This window comes from Dendropsophus ebraccatus, chromosome 10, assembly GCF_027789765.1.
Source record: "Dendropsophus ebraccatus isolate aDenEbr1 chromosome 10, aDenEbr1.pat, whole genome shotgun sequence".
In the NCBI taxonomy this organism is placed as follows: domain Eukaryota; kingdom Metazoa; phylum Chordata; class Amphibia; order Anura; family Hylidae; genus Dendropsophus; species Dendropsophus ebraccatus.
In genome coordinates, this window is record NC_091463.1 from 52,240,392 (window position 1) to 52,261,618 (window position 21,227).

At 39.1% G+C, this 21,227-nt stretch overlaps 1 protein-coding gene across 5 annotated transcripts in view; it reads right to left on the reverse strand.

Moving 5' to 3' along the window:
- Positions 1-21,227, reverse strand: part of TENM1 (teneurin transmembrane protein 1) — a 316,457-nt gene that overhangs the window by 125,297 nt on the left and 169,933 nt on the right. For all 5 annotated transcript variants that reach the window (XM_069986814.1, XM_069986815.1, XM_069986817.1 and 2 more), the window contains 2 exons: positions 13,653-13,772; positions 11,188-11,449 (listed from right to left, as the gene is read on the reverse strand). In XM_069986814.1, coding sequence (XP_069842915.1) covers positions 11,188-11,449; positions 13,653-13,772 — 382 coding nt within the window. The remainder of the gene's footprint in view (positions 1-11,187; positions 11,450-13,652; positions 13,773-21,227) is intronic.

The following is a 21,227-nucleotide window of genomic DNA, read 5'->3' on the forward strand; positions in this document are numbered from 1 at the left end:
AACACAATAAAACATACAGCATATACTGCAGACAGGTATTTCTATTTTGTGAGGAATGTGTGAATGCATTATAGTATTGAGACTGCTTGCAGAGCTTCTCCTGACCCCATTTGATTTAACTATAACAAAGCACTCTCTTGTTTTTATCATAGTAGACTGAGCACAAAAACCTAGACCCTGCTGTCCATATAACCCCAATTTGCAGTGTAATTTGTTGACCTCTTTTATTTTTTTGTGTTCTAACTTTTTCCATCTCACTGTGTCCATCCCATGAATTTTTAAAGTCTATTACAGCACTGTGTGTCCATTAAGTGAGCTGTACAAAGCTGAAGCATATCTACGCTCTTCCTTTTATTGTTTGAGCTGTAAGGTGTGAAGTTAAATGACAAGAGACAAAATAATTGTCTTTGGCTTTACTGGGATTCAGCCAGCGCACGCTACTGACTGGAGTTCAAGTTACTTGCCGCTACAGGAATTTTCTGGAAATGGGACGGTAACCGTTATGGAACTGGTCTTATGGGTTCTCACCATTTCCCTACCTATGGATAGCCTCATGTGCTGATATTTTTCACAAGCAAAAATGACACCAGTTATAAGTAACATGACGCATAGGGTCATTCTTTACAAACCATCATGACCTTGGTGCAAAAATAGACCCCATCTCCTGAGGTGTTTCTGTCATCTATTGCATTACTAAGGAATGACCTAAACTTAACTTTCTTTATTATTAATCTATCTCCCTGGCTTAGTCTATTTATAAAGATACAGACTGCCTTTGCAGTCTGTATCTTATACTTTACCTAACCCTCCATCCCCCGCCATCTTGGTGACATCACTACATTCCAGCAGTACGTTGCAGCACTGGTACGCAGTGACACCACCAAGATGGCGGCGCTCGACATAAATCCCCAGGCATGGAATATTAGGTAAAGTATTAGATAAAGACTTCAAAGGCAGTATGTATCTTTATAAATAGACTGAGGGACACAGATTGGGACAGTTAGTAATACACAGCGATCTCACGCTGGATAGTGCAAGACCACTTTGTATGGGGGGAGCGGCGGGCAAAGGATCATGGGATCCCAACCCACCACTCTCCATGCCGGGAGGCCTTAAGCTCTCACAGACTCTTTTAAAAAGAGCAGACGCAAGCCCATAAAGAAAAGTAGAAATGAATAAATAATGTGGCAGCAAGAATAATTAGTTATATTTAGAAAAAAAATAAAACTGCAAAGCAGTAAAATGAAGGAGTAATAATAATAATAACAACACAGTGATTGGTTCTCTTAAAAGGCAGACTAGATAGACTCGGTGGTCTTTTCCTACTGACAATCTTCTACGATTCAAGGTTTCTAACTAAAAATATATGCTATGCTCTCAGGCATCCTGGTGCATTTTTTCAGAGTGGATATATAGTAATATGATGATAAATGTTTCATGACATTTGTAATACATGCTTCATTTCGTGTCAGACACCTAATGGTCATTTGCACTTGTATAGCATGTATTAATACATAGCTTTAATATACCTTATGACTAATCTCCCCTGATCTGACCATAATAGATGACAGACACACTTGAGGTGGTAAGGTCTATTCTTGCCCCGAGGAGATGATCACTGGTAAAAAATGACCCTATGCAACATTAGGTATCATTTTTGCTTGGTAAAAGTCATGTTGTAATAGCACCTCCCCAGTACATTCATCTCCTTTACATTATATCTCCTTTATCCTTATATTATTATTATCCTCAGTTTAACAATATTTACTTCTAAATGTTTATTTAAACATACAGTAGGCTACAACACAAAGGGCCAAATCCTGATAATTCAGTTTACAAAATACTCAATTACTTCCCTTTCCGTAACAGCAGATGACAGAGAAGACCATCCGGATGATCATCACTGCTCCTGAATTTGGATGCGGGCGCATCCATGCGCGCCCGCATCCCAATTCATCGCTTTACACAATGGAGCGTGCGGCCGGAGTCGCACGCTCCATTATGTGCACTGACAGGTTTTCTGCCTGTCAGTTTTTGCTGCACCGCAACAATTTGAGGGTGTATTACACATACTCTGGCCGGGATTCCTTTAGCCTGCAGCACAATGTAGGTTCAGTAGTAATCACGACCGTTGTTTAAAACCGGCAACAATGGCCATGATTACTACCAAACTTACGTTGTGTGAACATAGCCTCATATTGTTGAATATGAGGAATATTGGAATATTTACTACATATCAGAACATCCTCAAAAATGTTTCCCAAGTGTATATGCTCTGTATGTTCACTACAATGAAGATTTCAATGTTTGCTATCTTAAAGCAATTTTATTTAATGTCAATGTTTGGTCTATACACCAACCAGATTGCTTCTAAAGCACTCTCATGCACTAGTCTTTTTAGAGACTACAAAAATATGGGATGGCAAGCTTTATTTCAAAAACAGGGCCACTGTCAACCATTGAATGTGTTTGGTTGTATACCTCAGCTACTTTCTATTGAATGGTTCTGTGCTGTAATACCAGACACTTATAAAGAGACAAGAGTGCTGCTTTTTATGTAAGGAATATTCTCTTCCAGCCTTGAACATATAGCATGTTAATATAAACGTATGTTATGCAGATAGGTTACGTTATGCAATGCCACCTGATGGCTGATATCAGAAAATTAACATTCTGATGTGAAGAGCATTAGTTTGCTGTTAACATTGCTTGCACTGAATTGTTTTTCAGCCTAATTAGAATAAATGTGATAGCAATTTTCACCTTCAACCCTGACCTTTCCTTTTCTCATGTTCACATTTTCTTGCCTCTGCATAAACCACAATCTAGCTTCATAATCTCAAAATGTGCAGAATATGCTTTTATGTAAATTAAGGCTGACATGCACAGAATGAGGCATATGCTATTTTTTAACAGGTTCTTATTGTGCATTATTAATGAATGAAGTGTTAGACAAGAACCCATTGGGATTGTGTCATAATCTATATTAAACACATGGTAATGTGATAAAAATAAATAAAATATTTCTTGCTATTGTGTTTTATATAGATTATGACACAATCAAATATGTAGAGACATTTCAATCTTCTTTCTCTCTCTCTCTCTCTCTCTCTATATATATATATATATATATATATATATATAATTTTTTTTTTCACTATGTGTATGAATAAGAAAAATTATACAAGTACTCCAATCCTTACAGTAAAATAACGTGGCTCCTTGTTTACCCATATGCACATTGTTGTTGAGGTGAGGCTGTCGTAATTTTTTTGCGGAATGTGAAAGACCCACTATCCTAGTGAAAGAGCCTCATTCATGGCTACAATGAAAGGAGTTACCTTTGCAACTATGTTAAGTTCATCTAGATTGTCATCTGGCAGACCCTCTGTCACATTATGGCAGAACTACTGGACAGGTTCGACACCATGCCTTATAAAAGATTCACATAGAGCAACAGCTACCCTGGAAGGGAACCACGTGATCTCCGATGCTGCAGACCCTTATAGGAATTAGATGCTTTTAGGTGGATTTCTTTGTTCCAAAAACAAATATCATTTGCAGGTTGAGGATCAGATGGTTATATATATTTACAGTGGCGCCTTGGATCACTCTTAAACCAAAGAAAATTTTCCTATAAGAAATCACTGAAATTGCAGACAATTGGTTCCACACTTTAATAACAGGTAAAACAAACATTTAGAAAGCTGGATATGTCATATTATACGTTACTGGAGAGTATTGCCAAGCAGCATGTGGAGTATAATGTATAGTAACTGCATAACAATGAAGAAAACCATAGCAGTTTGTAGATACAGAATGGAGGTACAGATCCCCATAATGCAGGAGTGTAGTACAACAGGCTAGAATAGAGAAGCAGGGCTGCTGTCAGAGGTCTGTATGGTCACATGACAGCAATGGGGAAGGGGTGTGTTTTCAGTATGGACCAATCAGGAAGTGAGAATCACAGAGCTATGCAAGAGGACAGTGACAGAAACTTTTCTAAACAGCAGTGTAAATGGCTGAGTGTGAGTGCAGTCACATTATAGCAGCAGTGTGTATTGCTGAGTGTGAGTGCAGTCACATTATAGCAGCAGTGTGTATTGCTGAGTGTGAGTGCAGACACATTATAGCAGCAGTGTGTATTGCTGAGTGTTTGTGCAGACACATTATAGCTGCAATGTGTATAGCTGAGTGTAAGTGTAGGCACAGTATAGAAGAAATAAAGATGATGGGAAATCCAGGGCTCACAGAGACTGCAGAGAGCATGAAAGAATGAGCAGGGCATATGTGGGCACAGTATAGCAGCACTCTCTGTCCGGGAAGAGAGGGGTTACAGCTATGAAGAGATTACCTCCACAGTCCTGTCCCCTGATGGAAGCTTCAGTCAGAAGCGGATCTGCTATGATTTGGAAGGTGAGGGAGACTTTCTGGGTCAGAGTACAGTGCTGTAGACCCCGCTATGCAAACCATACCTCTCCCCCACTCCCCCTTCCACCAAGTACAGGGAGCTCTTAAACCAAAGCAATGCTCTTAAACCAAGTCACAATTTTGAAAAACTGTGATCTCTTCTTGCAAAATGCTCTCAATCCAAGTTCCACTGTATATATATATATATATATATATATATTTATATTTTTTTATTATTTATTTTCTCATTGCTCTACTAGTACAATATAATGTAATAAATAAATTGGTAGGCAGAAATAAAAAGTAACATGAGATTGCCCGCGTTCTGTAAGTTAGCATCTGGTCTAGATGGAAAGTAGGTGGATGTATTTGTGGCTGGATGCAGCAGCCTAGATTTATGTTATTGACTGTGGAGATGATAAAAGGGAAGAAGCAATAAGTGTGTCAAAATAAGAGGATGTATATTAAGCCGGCATGAAGTAAATCTTAGGGGTCAAACTCAAGGATTGCACACTTCTATGGGCTTTTGCAGAGCTTCATCTCTAAGAGGCAGAGAGTTATTCTGCAGCAGTAAGGATGCGAAGAAAATTCATAGAATACAGTAAGCAAGGTTCACTGGAAAACAAAGAAATTCTACCTAGGAATCTCTGAAGGAAAACACAGTTGTTTATATTAGGGGCTTAGGTGTTTATGTAGGTTATAAATGTAACAATCTACTATCGGCACAGAATGTATTCATATAAAAACAGATGTACTGAAATGCAAGACTTTACAGAGGGATTTCAGAGCATGTGCTGCTAGATGGGAATGAACTACACTGGTATAAAAAACGAAAACAAAACACCGAGGGACCAGGTAGCACGAGACAGACAAAAACAAACAAAAGCAGCCTTTCAGGCTAGACTTATTAAGTGTATTTACTGATTACTGTTTTTAAAATTATTATTATCTAATTATGCTAATTATATGCAAATTGACCCAATCTCCAGTCTTCTTTTATATAGTAAAACACAAGAAGTCTGCTAGAGATAATAATGAGAGCAATTATAGAAGTAGCAATTACAAAAGATGAGGAAGCTTGCAAATCTTACAGCCCTAAGCCTTTCTGAAACCAATGTACAGAATATTATTTCACATAACTAATTCAGTAACAAAAGATATAAGCCTAATAAGAACTGGACTAACTGTATCAATCTGCACAACAGGATAAACATTACCTACTATACAAACACTATGGTTGAGCACAGGGGTGGCCTAAGAGTTGTGCCATCTGTATAGTCATATAAAGCACATCACTGTTGGTGTAAATTAAAGGGTTATTCTAGACATAAAAAAGGTTTTATAATCGAATGGCAGTGCTTTCAAAGTACATTTTCTTCTACCCTAATCCCTCATAGCAGCCATCAAGATTTCTTCCAATTCCTCTGAAACTTTGTTTTTGTAGGAAACGTCAGTATTTTGTAGGAAATTAGAGTATTAATACTTTCACACTGTATAATTATGGTAAACTGGTGGAAAGAAGCACTCAGGGTAAATGCACACTAAACAGATTTGCTGGAGACATTGTACAAAGTAAAATCAAATGTTGGGGGTTTTCCCACAGTCTAGCATATATTTACCCTAACAAAGGACATTGCAAATTGCATCCTTCATCCTAGACCTAGATGGTTAAACTTCTAGGAGGGGCCCTATTAAACATCAGTTTTTGCCGCGATTTAACTGACTGCAATGCATTGAAGTCAATGAGAAGACGGACGTCCAATGCACACAGTGTATTGAATAACGGATGTTTTTGCCGTAGACGTCAAAATAATGATCATGGTCATTATTTTCGGACATCTTTTGCAAACAGCGGACGTTTTTTTATTAGTTGTTTACGCACAGTTTTTCTTTTTCTACTGTTCTTTCTCGTTTTTTTACTAATAAGACACACCCAAAGGGGAATTAGTAAACCCAAACTAATATAATGTACCAACAGCGTCATTGCACTAAGGGGAGGCCAGGCTGCTAAATGACGTCCGTTATTTTAAACTCAAAATAATGGACGTTATTTTAAATGGAGCTGAAAAAACGCTGTGTAAACATAGCCTTTGACGTGTTAACATAGCCTTCACACCTACCGGATCCGCAGCAGATCTCATGCTGCGGATTAGCAGCGAGATCCGCTGCAGATCCAGTCACATACTCGCAGCGGGATTGACATCCTGCTTTGAGTATGTGCTTTAACCCCCTGTTGCCGCCCGTAGCCCCACAACTCCGCTGCCGAGATCGTACATTACCTACTCTGGCGACGCGGCTGCATGTCAGGCTCCTGGCTCCGGTCCCGATCAGTGGTGCTGATTGGCTGAGGGGGACCGATGGGAGCCGGAAGCCTGACATGCAACCGCGTCACCAGAGCAGGTAATGTACAATCTCGGTGGCTGGGCTAGAGGTGGCGGGGCTGCGGGCGGCAGGGCTGCAGGCAACAGGGGGTTAAAGCATATACTCAAAGCGGGATGTCAAAAAACTCGTAAATCTAGAAGCGGGAGTTTGCCATGAAATGGTAGTCATTAGAGATAAGCGAACCTCGAGCATGCTCGAGTCTATCCGTACCCGAGCATTCGGCACAGTGGGGGCTGCTGAAGTTGGATAAAGCCCTAAGGCTTTGTGGAAAGCATATTCATGTATTAATTTTTTCCAGACAGCTTAAGAGCTTTATCCAACTTCAGCAGCCCCCGCTATGCCGAATGCTCGGGTTCGGATAGACTCGAGCATGCTCGAGGTTCGCTCATCTCTAGTAGTCATCAATTTTGGTCCATGTATTAACTATGAATAAAACTGGAACTTGGTTTTAGAAGACTTAGTGAGGGCAACTCATCGTTTTTTCTGTGTGGATACAGAATATAAAATCTTTGCTGGTTTTATCTGCTGAGCTGTAGATATACATTACCTTTCTTTCTTATTATTATTTTTATGTATATACTGTATAATACCACAATTTTTAAATGTTCACATATAAAATCCCACGGCACAAATATACTAAGTTCAAATATAATCTTTAAATCTATCCATACACATACATACATACATACATACATACATACATAACTCCCGCTCTCCCAGCACCTAACCTGTTTAACCATAATAAATCAGAAATGTCAAATATCCTTACCCTGTAAGAATAGAAAGATGGCCAGATGTGAGTATATTCATATTAATTAGGATATGTGGTTCAAGGATATTTATTTTTCCTGTAGGTTCTTAAAGGTTTATCGAGGATTAGAAAAACATTGACAAGGGAAGTGCTGTTTCTGGAAGAAAGCTGTTTTCTAATCCTGCATAACCACTTTGTTTTTATTAAACAGAGCCAGATACTGAATATATATATTTTTTCAAATCTGTTTCTATTGTAACTTTTGGCTATGTTCACACAATGTTGTGTTTCCTCTCCATTTTTGAAAAGAAAAAATTACGCCCATCAAAATGACACGTTGTTTCGCTGTTTGGCCACCCATCAGTGCAATGAAGGCTGTTACATCATTCTATTTCAGATGGACTGATTGCCCTTTACATGTGTCTTTAATTGAAAAGTCCATTAAATTTAACCCCTTCCCTCCATGGCCAATTTTCATTTTTCATTTTAGTTTTTTCCTCCTCGTGTTTAAATGACCACAGGGCTGGTATTTTTTAACCTACAGACCCACATAAGCCCTTTTTCTTTTGTGCCACTAATTTTACTTTGCAATGGCAGACTTAGTTTTTGCAAAGAACCCAGAAAAACGTATATGCAATGTGAAATTGAAAATAAAACACAATCTTTTTTATGTGTGTGTGTGGGGGGGAGTTGTGTTTACGACATGCGCCCTACGGTAAAACTGACAAGTGATCTATGTTCCTTGAGTCGATTATAACAATATGCAACTTACATAACTTTTATTTTATATGACAGCTTTTAAAAAATTTAAACCTTTGAAAAAAAAACTAAATGTTCCTTAACCCCTTAACGACATCGGGCGTAAATTTACGCCCTGATGCTGGTAAGGGAGTTCAGAGCGGGGCCGCGCGGCGACCCCGCTCTGAACCGCGGCGGTCCCGGGTGCCACTTGTAGCCCGGGACCGTAGGTATTAGCGGGCACGGTCCGATCTCCGTGCCCGCTAATACAGTAATCAGATGCAGCTGTCAAACATGACAGCTGCATCCGATTACCGGACGCAGCGTCATCCCTGGTGTCTAGTGGGGAGATCGCTCCTCCGGGATGTTTTCCCGGAGGAGCGATCTCCCTAACTGAAGCCGGCCGGGGACCGCTCCAAGATGGCGCCGTCCCCGGCTCGGCACTCGTTTACTTCCGGCTGCAGCAGCCGGAAGTAAACGAGTGCCTATCTCATGGATCTCTGCAGCATATCTATGCTGCAGAGATCTCAATGAGAGATCAGTGTACTTATACTAGAAGTCCCCTAGGGGGGCTTCAGTGTACTTATACTAGAAGTCCCCTAGGGGGGCTTCTAGTATAAGTGTAAAAGTAAAAAAAAAAAGTGTCATTATTAGTAAAAAGCCCCCTCCCCTAATAAAAGTCTGAATCACCCCCCTTTTCCCAGGTTATAAATAAAAGTAAATAAATAAATAAACATGTTTGCTATCGCCGCGTGCGTAATCGTCCGAACTATTAATTAATCACATTCCTGATCTCGCACGGTAAACAGCGTAAGCGCAAAAAAATCCCAAAGTGCAAAATTGCGCATTTTTGGTCGCATCAAATCCAGAAAAATTGTAATAAAAAGCGATCAAAAAGTCGTATATGCGCAATCAAGGTACCCATAGAAAGAACATATCATGGCGCAAAAAATGACACCTCACACAGCCCCATAGACCAAAGGATAAAAGCGCTATAAGCCTGGGAATGGAGCGGTTTTAAGTGTCGTATATTTGTTGACAATGGTTTAAATTTTTTACAGGCCATCAGATACAATATAAGTTATACATGTTACATATCGTTTTAATCGTAACAACTTGAGGAACATATATAACAAGTCAGTTTTACCCCAGGGTGAATGGCGTAAAAACACATTTCCCCCAAATAAACAAAATGCGTTTTTTTTTTCAATTTCACCACACTTTGAATTTTTTTCTGGTTTCGCAGTGTACTTTATGCAAAAATTCAGCGTGTCATTGCAAAGTACAATTAGTGACACAAAAAATAAGGGCTCATGTGGGTCTCTAGGTGGAAAAATGCAAGTGCTATGGCCTTTTAAGCACAAGGAGGAAAAACCGAAAACGCAAAAATCGAAATTGGCTCTGTCCTTAAGGGATTAAAATTGCTCCATTCCCATCTTTATAACGTTTTATCTTTTGGTCTATAGGGCTATGTGAGGTGTCATTTTTTGAAACATGATCTGTTCCTTCTATCTATCGATACCATACTTGCGTACATGCGACTTTTTGACTTTTTTTCACAATTTTTCTAGATTTGATGCGACCAAAAATGCATAATTTTGCGATTTGGAACTTTTTTGGCGCTTATGCTGTTTACCGTTCGCGGTTAGAAATGTGATAATTTAATAGTTCGTACAATTCTGCATGTGGCGCTACCAAATATGTTTATTTATTTATTTATTTTTAGTTATAAAATGGGAAAGGGGTGATTCTGACTTTTATTAAGGGAGGGGATTTTTATATGTATACATATTATGTATATAATAGAGGCCTGATCCATCAGATCAGTGCTCTCCTATTCTGGTCTGCAGCAGACCAGATACATGGATTGTTGAGCTTGGATTTCCAACTCTGAGTCCTGGCCCAGCCAGTGTAACGGCCACAGATCCGGCCACTAGACACCACGGATCGGCTGCAAAGGACTTTTAAATGCAGCTGTCATGTTTGACAACTGCATTTAACTGTCCTTATTAGCAGGTGGGGCAATCGGCCACACCCAATAGCCACGGTCCTGGGCTGCAGAAAGCCGGGATTGTGGCAGTTCAGAGCGGGATCGTGGAGCGGCCCCTCTCTTAACCTCCCCACCCGCCACAGGACGTGCTGGGTTAAAAGTAAAATTGGTAAAAGGATGGTAAAAAAAAGAAAAACTGTGTGTGAACATCTAAAAAAAAATGTCTGCTGTTTGCAAAAGACGCAGCTGGATTTGCTAGTTTACGTTATTACAATTATTGTCATGTTACAAGTCACAGTAAATGCTATCTATCTGTCTATCTCATATGAGTGTCATGGTTCATTATGGCTTTCCAATGTGTCCATGAAAAACATTTCCAGGGATCACAAGGGATCCAGTTGGATCAACAACAATTGTGATGATGGTGTGCATTAAAAAGTAAAATAATACAGATAATACAGGGATTATATGATGTTAAAAATATATGGCAGTTTTTTGTTTCAAGAAAATGTAGTGAAGACCTTTGAGAGTATAAAATCTGGGTTACTGGAAATAATAGAGTGATTCTTACACTGTTGTCTTCTGGGGGATGATAGGCACTGGCCATTGGGACTATCTCAGACTACCTCATTACTGAGAGTAATCCATCCCTGGACACGATTTTGTCATGAGTGTCATGGTCTGTGGTCATAGTCTTATTTAACATTGCTCCAAGACTGTTGCTTAGTAACAAGAATGACTAGGACGACTATTCATAGGAGACATAAAAGGCAAATTAGGGGGTTTAAGGACACATTTACTATAGTTCCATGAAAGGAGTTTGTATCTGACACAGTAAATTAAGTCAATGCACTAAATCCTTAGTGAATCCTAGGACTAGATAAGCATATATAAACTATATGTAAGATTGACATACCTGAAGTTCAGGGATGACAGGTCCTCTTTGCGAACACGATCCAGCAAATGTGGTTAATGGTGAAGAAAGAACGACAGGATTTGGGTTGATAAAACTACTCATATCACAGAGAGTGGTATCTGTCTCTGACCTCTGCATCACCACCTTGTCAACCACAATGAATTTATTCCAAGGAAGCCACAGCGTCCTCTTCACAGCAATGAAAGGTGATCTTTCAAACAGTAAAGTGATAGATATTCCCCCAAGAGTGACAAGGTCAAAACTGAAATAGCAAAAGAAAACGATAGACAATGAGTGGAGCTGACAAATTTATTATGGTGTAGCCAGCTTAGGGTCCATGCACGCAGCACTGCAGCACATATGGGGGGGGGGGGGCGCACTGAGTCTCTACTGCAAGGTTGGACATGCTACCAGTGCAGCAGCTACACAAAGCCCTGAGAAATTGAAAAAGGTACATGGATGGGTGGGCAAATTAATTATAATATACAGGAGACATAATCATTGTGTATAGTATGGAGCAACATCCGGCTATTAAGAGATGCAGAAGAGCAGGAGGGAGCTTCCTGCTTTGTGCGGACTTCTAGGGTCAATTGCTGCTTGAGGTGAAGGGCAGTTAGTAAAGGTAAAATAGAGACACAGACACGGCATAGCTGTCCTATATACACATAGAGGGACATTTATTAAGTCCTAAGTTTTTTACGCCGGACTTAAAAATGTCTCCGTATCTCCGGCACTACAGAGATTTATGTAGAGGAGGACTGCCTCTAGATAAATCCTATGAGCTCCGGTGCGGACGGCCAAAAACTACGCCAGCTAAGGACTGGAGTAGGTTTTCGACGTATCTTTTAGAGAAAAAAATTGTAAATCGTGCGGACTATGTGTCCACGCCCCCTGTTAAGCCCCAACCACACCCCCTCCCAGCCCCCTGGCATACCCGGCGTAAAGAGCCGGTTTGCAAATATTTTATTCGCAAAGCAGCCATTTTGCAAATAAAATATTCGCAAATCGACTCTTTAAGCCGAAAAACATATGTACGCCACTTGATACATGTCCCCTATAGTGTGTGAGTAGTGTAGTGTGTGCACCATGTGTTCTATGTACAGCTTAAATGTGTGTTAAGTGTGAGTGGTGTGATATGTACAATGTGTGTGTGTGTGTGTGTGTGTGTGTGTGTGTCATGTGTGACTTGAGTTCAGCATGTATGTGTATAAATATATTTAGCTTTTCCTTCAGTGATTTGGGGACTCAGACTCAATCTTATCTGTAAGTATGGCGTGTTGATAGTTGGATTAGTTGTACATGTGACCTGACATACGATTGATCAGCTGCATTCTGGCCTGTGCTAATCTCATGTATGACCAGCTTTACTATTGTGTAGATGCACTCAGGCTAAAATAGATTGCATATATATTTAAAGACCGATATGTTGGCATGTGTATGGACAGAAACGGTTGTGCTATGTGATTAGAGGATTATCTAAAAAATATATATCAAGGTTTTCTTTCCTTTAACTATAGACGTCGCCATCGTAATATATTAGAGAAATATGCTTCTCTGGTTTCCAACTATGCAGGTTATCATTTTAATTTTGAGGTAAAAGTCACCATTCATGCTGTGACCAGCATGATAAATACCTACAAATGCTGCAATCTGACACATAAAAGAGAAGATAGGTCAATACTGACGTCTACGTCTTCTTCTGATTGATAGACAAATATAACTGGAGGTAAATGATAAGGATTTCATGGGGATAGTAATAAAAAGGAGATTGTTTGGGCTTTGAAATAATATTGCTTCAGACTAATGATAAAACTCAAAATGTCCTTGTAAAAACAAAGTCTGTTTTGCCCCCTAAAAATTTTTTGCGGGAAAGCGTTTTTCACAGATCAAAAAATAACACGAAGAAAAAGTACAGCCAACATTTGCTAGGTGATATATATATATATATATATATATATATATATATATATATATATATATATATGTTATGTAGTCAATGCTGGACAGTTTCAGTTCCACAACAACAGTTGCCTGTTCCTCATTATATAATATATAGCTGGTATCTGTCAATGATTTATAAAGCTGGCCTGTCAGCAGACTTTTGTTAATATGGAAATGAGGCTCAAGTGCCAAGGGGGTGTTGCTCAGTGTGGCATTAGCTCAGGGTTACACCCACCCGCCCCATTGAATATTCTATATTTACAAAATGTCTGTTGATAGGTCCACTTTAAAGAAAACCATTGTCTTAATCCATCAGAAAATAAAGTACCGATTAGTTGAGAATATAATACTGCATGTTATACTGCCCAGTATTCAATCTAAAATTATAAATCAAGGTTTATCTTCTCTAATGCGTTAAATGCTATTTATCTAGTCTATACTCATAAACAACCTAATGAAAGTCAGTACTAGCTTTGCAATGCATATAAAGGCAACACAAGGGAAATTGTAAATTGTACTTGTACCTTCCATCTTGACGGCTGATTGTATATCCATAGTCATTGTGATGCACAAAGCTGACATTGACACCCACCAATGGTGTCCCATCCACAGCCACTACTTGACCTCGAACTACACAGGCACGACTAAAAAACAAGAAAATGAATCATTATCAAGTTAAATCAATTATATAGATAATAAAGATATGATATGTATGATATGTACAAAAAAATTATATAATAAATATAAATTTTGCCAGGTCATAGAGATTAATTAAAAGTTTTGATCAGTTGGTTTTAAAACTAAACTGACTACTAAAACGAGCAAGAAGCATCCATTATGGCTATATCATTGAGTAATGGGAGTTGTATGTGCAGAGTCCCGCTGCTGTAATTTATTTCTTAGACTTTTTTTCACATTCTGATTTATACTGATTAGAGATGAGCAAATTTACAGTAAACACAAAGCAAACTGCTTCATTACCTTGGCAGTTAGCTTATCAGCTGGAAAAGTTTCCTACGACTGGATTCAGCTTTTCCAGGCACCTGAAATGGAGCGGCATGGACTTTAAAGGCAGTTGGGTGATGAACCGACTGCCAAGCTAACAAAGAGATTCGCTTCATTTTTATTCAAAATTTGCTCATCTCTACTATTGATGATATTTCACTGTTATGCGCTGTTTTAAAGTGTTCATAGGTGACTGTAGTTTTATGCAACTATGCATTGGAAGAGTGAGGGAGCCCCTTCACTTATACTGTCCTACAGTTTAACAGTGGGAGCATTCTAGATAGTTGTAGGAGCCAACTCTAACACAGCCTTTCCCTTCATAGAGAGAGGAAGTTAGAAAGTAGTATGAGTGAGAAAGGCTGAGAATGAATTAATCTTGCTTTATCCAGGTTATCTATATAAAGTAAGGATTCTACATTCCCAGTCCGTTGTGGGGGATGCAGAGAGGATAAACTATAAGAAGATAGAAACAAGAGTCTGCTGGAAGTAGTTTTACAAGAACCTCAAAGCTGCACTTTGACCTTTTAAGGTTCCAGGGTGGGCCTAGGGACTTTGGGGCTGACAAGCTACAGATTGTCCTAGAATCCATTGGAAGCTATTTGATGTACACCTCTGGGGGGATAAAAAAAATCAGTGGTCTAGTGAATTTCCTAAAAGGTTAATGTGGAGAATAAGCAGTATAAAGGACACTGCACACTCCCTCACTTTCTTTAAGGGTAACCCCCTGCTACAGCCATTTCTTGGGGGGATTATAGTATTTCAATATATTTTCTATCCATTCCATCCAACAATAATAATGTTTTTGATATATCAATTTATATACTTTAACAAGTTCATTACTTGAACTTATGTGGGAAAATACAAAGACATGATATTCCCTTAGAAACATCTCTGTATATTGGCAAGTTGCTTTTCATTTATGTGCTTTTATTAAAAAAAAATGTAGTTTATTTTATTTATTTTTTTACCCTTGGCCCTGCCTCTTTGCCAACTAAGGTATGTTCTGAATGCCTTTATTGGCATCTATCCAGTGGTGCTACCAGTGCCATAGGCAGTAAGGACAGAGATCCTTTAACATTACATTAGGGACTTGCATATACAACCACAAGAAAAAAATAAAAAAAATAAAAACAAAACAAAAAAGAATACTGGGCAATCTAAAATTCAACAAGGGTAAAAAAAAAAAAAAAACTGCATGTGGTTTTACACCATATTCCTATGTAATACAAATTCAAGAAATTACAAAGGAACACAAATAGCGGAGATGGCAGGACAAATTATATGATGTGCTTAAAGGCTTTCAACAGATTCCCCACAGAAATAATTGTTTAATCTAACAAAAATCTGCATTTTGTTACCTTACAAATCTTATCTGACTGTATCCTATAATACTTCCCCACAGGCATAATCCCATCCTGGAGAGAAGATCTGGTTAGATTGTGTTCAGGATTGTAACAACATAATTTTTACAACTACATTTATATTAAAAAGACCTTTGGTACAATGTTTTCTTTTCTTTAGAAATTTGCAGGACGCATGACCCCAGACAACTTGAATTCTGTACCGAAATGACTGCACTAGTTCCGTTTTTTTGCTAAATAACTCACTGCTCAGTATTTATAGAAAATCACATTGTTGGGTCTATGGACAAATGACAAAGTTGTAGAATATTAATTAGAGATGAGCGAACCTGAAGTTGGACAAAGCCCTAAGGCTATGTGGAAAACATGGATATAGTCATTGGCTGTATCCATGTTTTCAAGACAACCTTAGAGCTTTATCCAAGTTCAGCAGCCGCCACTAATCAAATGCCGATCGTTCGGGTTCGGATGGACTCGAATCCAAACCCGGTTCGCTCATCTCTAATAATAATTGTAGAGTGTAGAGTGTAATAATTTTGAAATAAAAAAAATCCTGTTAATGTGCCTGACACTGTAGTGTTATTTGTTTAAATGGTTCCCTTGGCTTTGGGAATAGTTTAATAAAACTGCATAGTATGCAGATTCCTAATATCTAATATATTATTAGTGACAGGAACAATCAGACAATACAATGGGGCAGCCATAGGGAATTTAATTGGTCAGCCTCATGCTATAGGCTGTTTTAAATGGAAGTCTATTAGCTTCTAGATCATGAATATTATACTAGAATGACAATATGACTAAGCGCTGCGGAATCTGTTGACGCTATACAAATAAATATTATTGTTATTATTATTATTATTATTATTATAAGAGTCATGTATCTGGCAACTCAATTCAGTAAGTTGTGAAGTAAGGCTGGGTTCATATTACGTTTTTCCTATCCGTTCAACGTATCCATTTTTAATTGGTTATTTTTTTATTTTTTAAAACTTGTTATTAATTTTTCCATAGAAAGTGGTATAAAACAGTACTTGGACATATTCACATCATAGGTCCAAATTGATGAAATAAACATTATATAAGGGACAATACAGTAAACTGTACCACATCAACATTATTCCCCCTATCCAACCCCCTCCCCCTTCACAGATGCAGAAACAAGCTAAATACAGTAACTAAAGAAAACAAATAGCTTTTGTGATTCCAAATTTTACAGCTACACCTCATTGCTTGGGATTTTCAAGCGACCTAGAGACCCCGCTAGCTCAGATGGCCAACAAATGGTGTCATCAAAAATAGGTTATTTTTAACAGACAGGAAAACATAATCAACACTATTTTTGTGTACGTTAAAAAAACAAACATATCTGTTATGATCCGTTTTGTTTTTTTTTGTAATGGAAGTAAATGGAAAAAAATAAGATTTTAAACCCACATGGTTTTGTTAGATTAACCCTATAGACTGGGGATAAGTTGATTTTAGGGCTCACACTACTGTCATTGAACTCCTGACAGCCCCTCTGGGCTGTTACAAACACTTCCTTTCCCTTAGATGTCTGATCAATCACATCACCTGGTCCTTATTACTATGCTATGACACAGTACTGGTTAAGGTGGACTGGATCGAACTGGCTGGTATTGTGCTGGGTAATAGTTTTTCGTAGACTCATAAAGACGGCATGTGGAGGGACAAAGGTGCTATGTGAGCTGAAATGAAAGAAAAGGCAGCACAGCCTGGAAGGTCTTACACTAAGCATTGATCTACTGCTGCAGTTGGGATGAGAGAGGCGCCTTGGCAGGAAGGGTGTACATCCCATTGAGATTGCAAGTACATAGCCCTTAACTTGCTCTCTCTCCTGCACATTGCATTAGCTAAGCCCCACCCCTGATTCCTGTGGTCTGTCTTGGTCTCTTACTAGGGACAGACTGAGTGAACAGTACATTGCTGAAAAGTTAATAATCTAGTGGTCAAGGCTTTACACTTTTTTTGTGGCAAGTAGTAGGGATGAGCAAACCAAACCGTAATGAACCAGATTCGTTACGAACTTTGCAAAAAGTTTGGTTCGTTACAGAACTGAACTTTGAGAAAGTTCGTAACGAATCTGGTTAAAATAACAATAACAAATAAAATCAAAGACATCCAACACATCTTTAGAAAGTGATGCAAACACCTTTGGAATACATCTGGGAAAGCAGGGAATCAGTATTACAGGAATCGGCATTACCGTGTTAGCGATCCTCTGCAATAATGCCTCTAATGGTTAATATATTTAATTAATGAAAAGCATTTTCGTTGTAATAAAGTCACTTTCGTTGTTCAATAATTTAATTAAAACGAATCCATCATTGTGCAATTAAATATACTGTTAAAAAAATATATACATATAAATAAATGTATATTTATATATATATATATATATATATATATTTATTTATTTACAGTATATTTAATTGCAAAAGTATAGATTTGTTTAATTTAAATTATTGAACAACGAAAGTGACTATTAGAATACAAAATGTGTTTTATTAATTAAATATTAACTATTACATATAGAGCTGACTGTAATAATAAATACTTTACTTTAATTAAAACATCAAATGTTTCTTCTAATTATGCTATCACAATAGCATTATTAGAAGAAACATTTTGATTCATATGTGCGCTCAGCTGATTGGCTGAGCGCACATATAAAGAGCCTGTCCGCAGCACAGTGACTTCATTGTGCCGCGGACGGCAAAGAGAGAAGATGGAAGAGAGAAGAGAGAAGATCAAGACATCGGAAGGTAAATATAAAGCTTTCCCCACCCCTTCCCCTGCATTGCACCCATCCCAGCAAGGAAGGGGGGGTCACTTAACCCCTTCCTTGCTGGTATGAGTGCAGTTTGACATCAGTCTGGCCCCCAAGGGGTTAAGGGGATGCAATACACCCTCCCTTAACCCCTTGGGGGCCAGACTGTAAGCAGCGATCTGTAAAGATGCTGCATACTGTAAGGTGCACAACACCGCTCACAATGATGGGTGTTGTGCTCCTGTTTGTGTGGTTTTTGTGTGTTTCTCCCTTCTTGTTTTTCAGATATTGGTATCCTGTGGACTACGTCGGATTTGATGGACTACGTCGATGACGTCGGTTGTTTGGATTTTTTTTTTTTATATAAAATGATCATTGAGGGATGTGGGGGTGTTTTTATTTGAATAAAAAAAAATTCACTTGTGTCTTGTCTTTATTTCTTTACTTTATAGACTTAGTAGTGGAAGCTGTCTAATAGACGGAATCCATTACTAAGTCAGGGCTTAGTGTTAGCCGGTATAAAATGGCTAACACTAACCCCCCATTATTACCCCAGTACCCAATGCCACCAGGTGTACTGGAAAGAGCAGGGTGCCAGTGGTCCTGGACTGGGCGGCAGCAGGCTGGTAGTATTTAGGCTGGGGAGGGCCTAAACCAATGGCTCTTCCCACCCTGGTGTTACCAGGCTGCTGTTGCTTGGTTTTTAACCTGGCTGGTTATAAAAATAGGGGGGACCCTATGCGTTTTTTTTTAATTATTTATTTATTTAAAAAAAAAAAAAACCTGTAGGGTTCCCCCTATTTTCATAACCAGCCGGGTTAAAAACCAAGGAACAGCAGCCTGGTAACACCAGGGTGGGAAGAGCCATTGGTTTAGGCCCTCCCCAGCCTAAATATTACCAGCATGCTGCTACCAAGTCCAGGAGCGCCAATTTTGACGCTCCGGGACCACTGGCACCTGGCTCTTCCCAGTACCCCTGGTGGCATTGGGTACTGGGGTAATAATGGGGGGCTTAGTGTTAGCCATTTTATACCGGCTAACACTAAGACCCGACTTAGTAATGGATTCTGTCTATTAGACAGCTTCTACTACTAAGTCTATAAAGAAATAAAGATAAGACACAAGTGAAATTTTTTTTTTATTCCAATAAAAACACCCCCACACCCCTCATTGACCATCTTATTAAAAAAAAAAAAGCCAAACAACTGCTCGTCATCGACGTAGTCCATTGAATCTGACGTAATCCACAGGATACCGATATACAGTGGTGCCTTGGATTACGAGCATAATTCGTTCCAGGGCCACGCTTGTAATCCAAATCCACTCTTAAACCAAAGCAAATTTTCCCATAAGAAATGATAGAAATGCAGACAATTGGTTCCACACCCCAAAAATAATGATTTATTATTCTGAATAACATGTAAAACTAATGAAACAAACATTCAGAAACAGAATAATATGTGATATTATAAGTTACTGTACAGTAATAGAGAGGATGGGAAACACAAGGGCTGACAGACTGCAGGGAGCATCAAGGAATGAATAGGGCAGATGTGGGCACAGTATAGCAGCACTCTCTGTCTGGGGGTTACAGCTATGAAGATATTACCTCCACAGTCCTGTCTCCTGATGCAAGCCCCAGCCTGAAGTGGATCTGCTATTATTTGGAAGGTGAGGGATACGTCCTGGGTCAGAATACAGTGCTGTAGACCCCGCTATGCAGACCATGCCCCTCCCCCACTCCGCCTCCCACCCAGTACAGGAAGCTCTTAAACCAAAGCAATGCTCTTAAACCAAGTCACAATTTTTAAAAACTGTGAGCTCTTAAACCAAAACGCTCTTAAACCAAGTAACTCTTAAACCAAGGTACCACTGTATATGAAAAACAAAAGGGGAGAAACACACAAAAAAACACACAAACAGGAGCACAACACCAACCATTGTGAGTGGTGTTGTGCACCTTACAGTATGCAGCATCTTTACAGATCGCTGCTTACAGTCTGGCCCCCAAGGGGTTAAGGGAGGATGTATTGCATCCCCCTTAACCCCTTGGGGGCAAGACTGATGTCAGACTTCACCAATACCAGCAAGGAAGGGGTTAAGTGGCCACCCTTCCTTCCTTGGATGGGTGCAGTGCATGGGAGGGGGTGTGAAGAGCTTTATACTCACCCTCCGATGTCTTGATCTTCTCTCTCTATTGTGATTGTGTTTTATTAATTATTAACCATTAGAGGAGTCGGAATTATTGCTGGCCCATTTTTTTTTCACTATTTTTGCACTTTGATTTTTTTCCCACTTTTTTCATTGTAATAGCAACTGCAACTAAACGAATCTATACCCAATCACACTCCCACTGTTGTAGCTGCAATTATTCAGCAATTATTGCAAGGTTAGTTTTCGGTTCATACAAATCCGAACTTCAGGAAAGTTCGGGGATCCCTAGTAAAGTTCGCTCATCCCTAGTAAGTAGTCATCTTTAGTTAATGAAGAGAACTATAAATATGTTATAGATAAAAGGCTATGACATGTAGGGAAGTCAGGAAGACATGTCAATAGTTTTTATCGGTCAGGGATTAAGTGTTCAGACCCTTACCGTTAAGAGGAGTGAGCAGGGAGGTAGCCACGCTGCCGCACAATCCTCTCCTCGATCTGTGTCTGTGTAATGAGATATACCCCATAGACATTATGTGACTGTCACCCATGTAACACTGAGTCGGAAGAGGAATGCATGAGTGCAGATATCTAACGGTTCATTCACCTGATCAGTCTTGGTCTGAAAACTCAGACCCAAATCGATCAAAACTTTTGATATGTCTCTCTGACATGACTCTCTGACAATTGTCAAAAGTTTGTTTTCATGACAGTGCTTATTTAACCCCTTAAAGTGACTCTGTAACCACAATCTGACCCCCCCCCCAAACCGCTTGTACCTTCAGACAGAT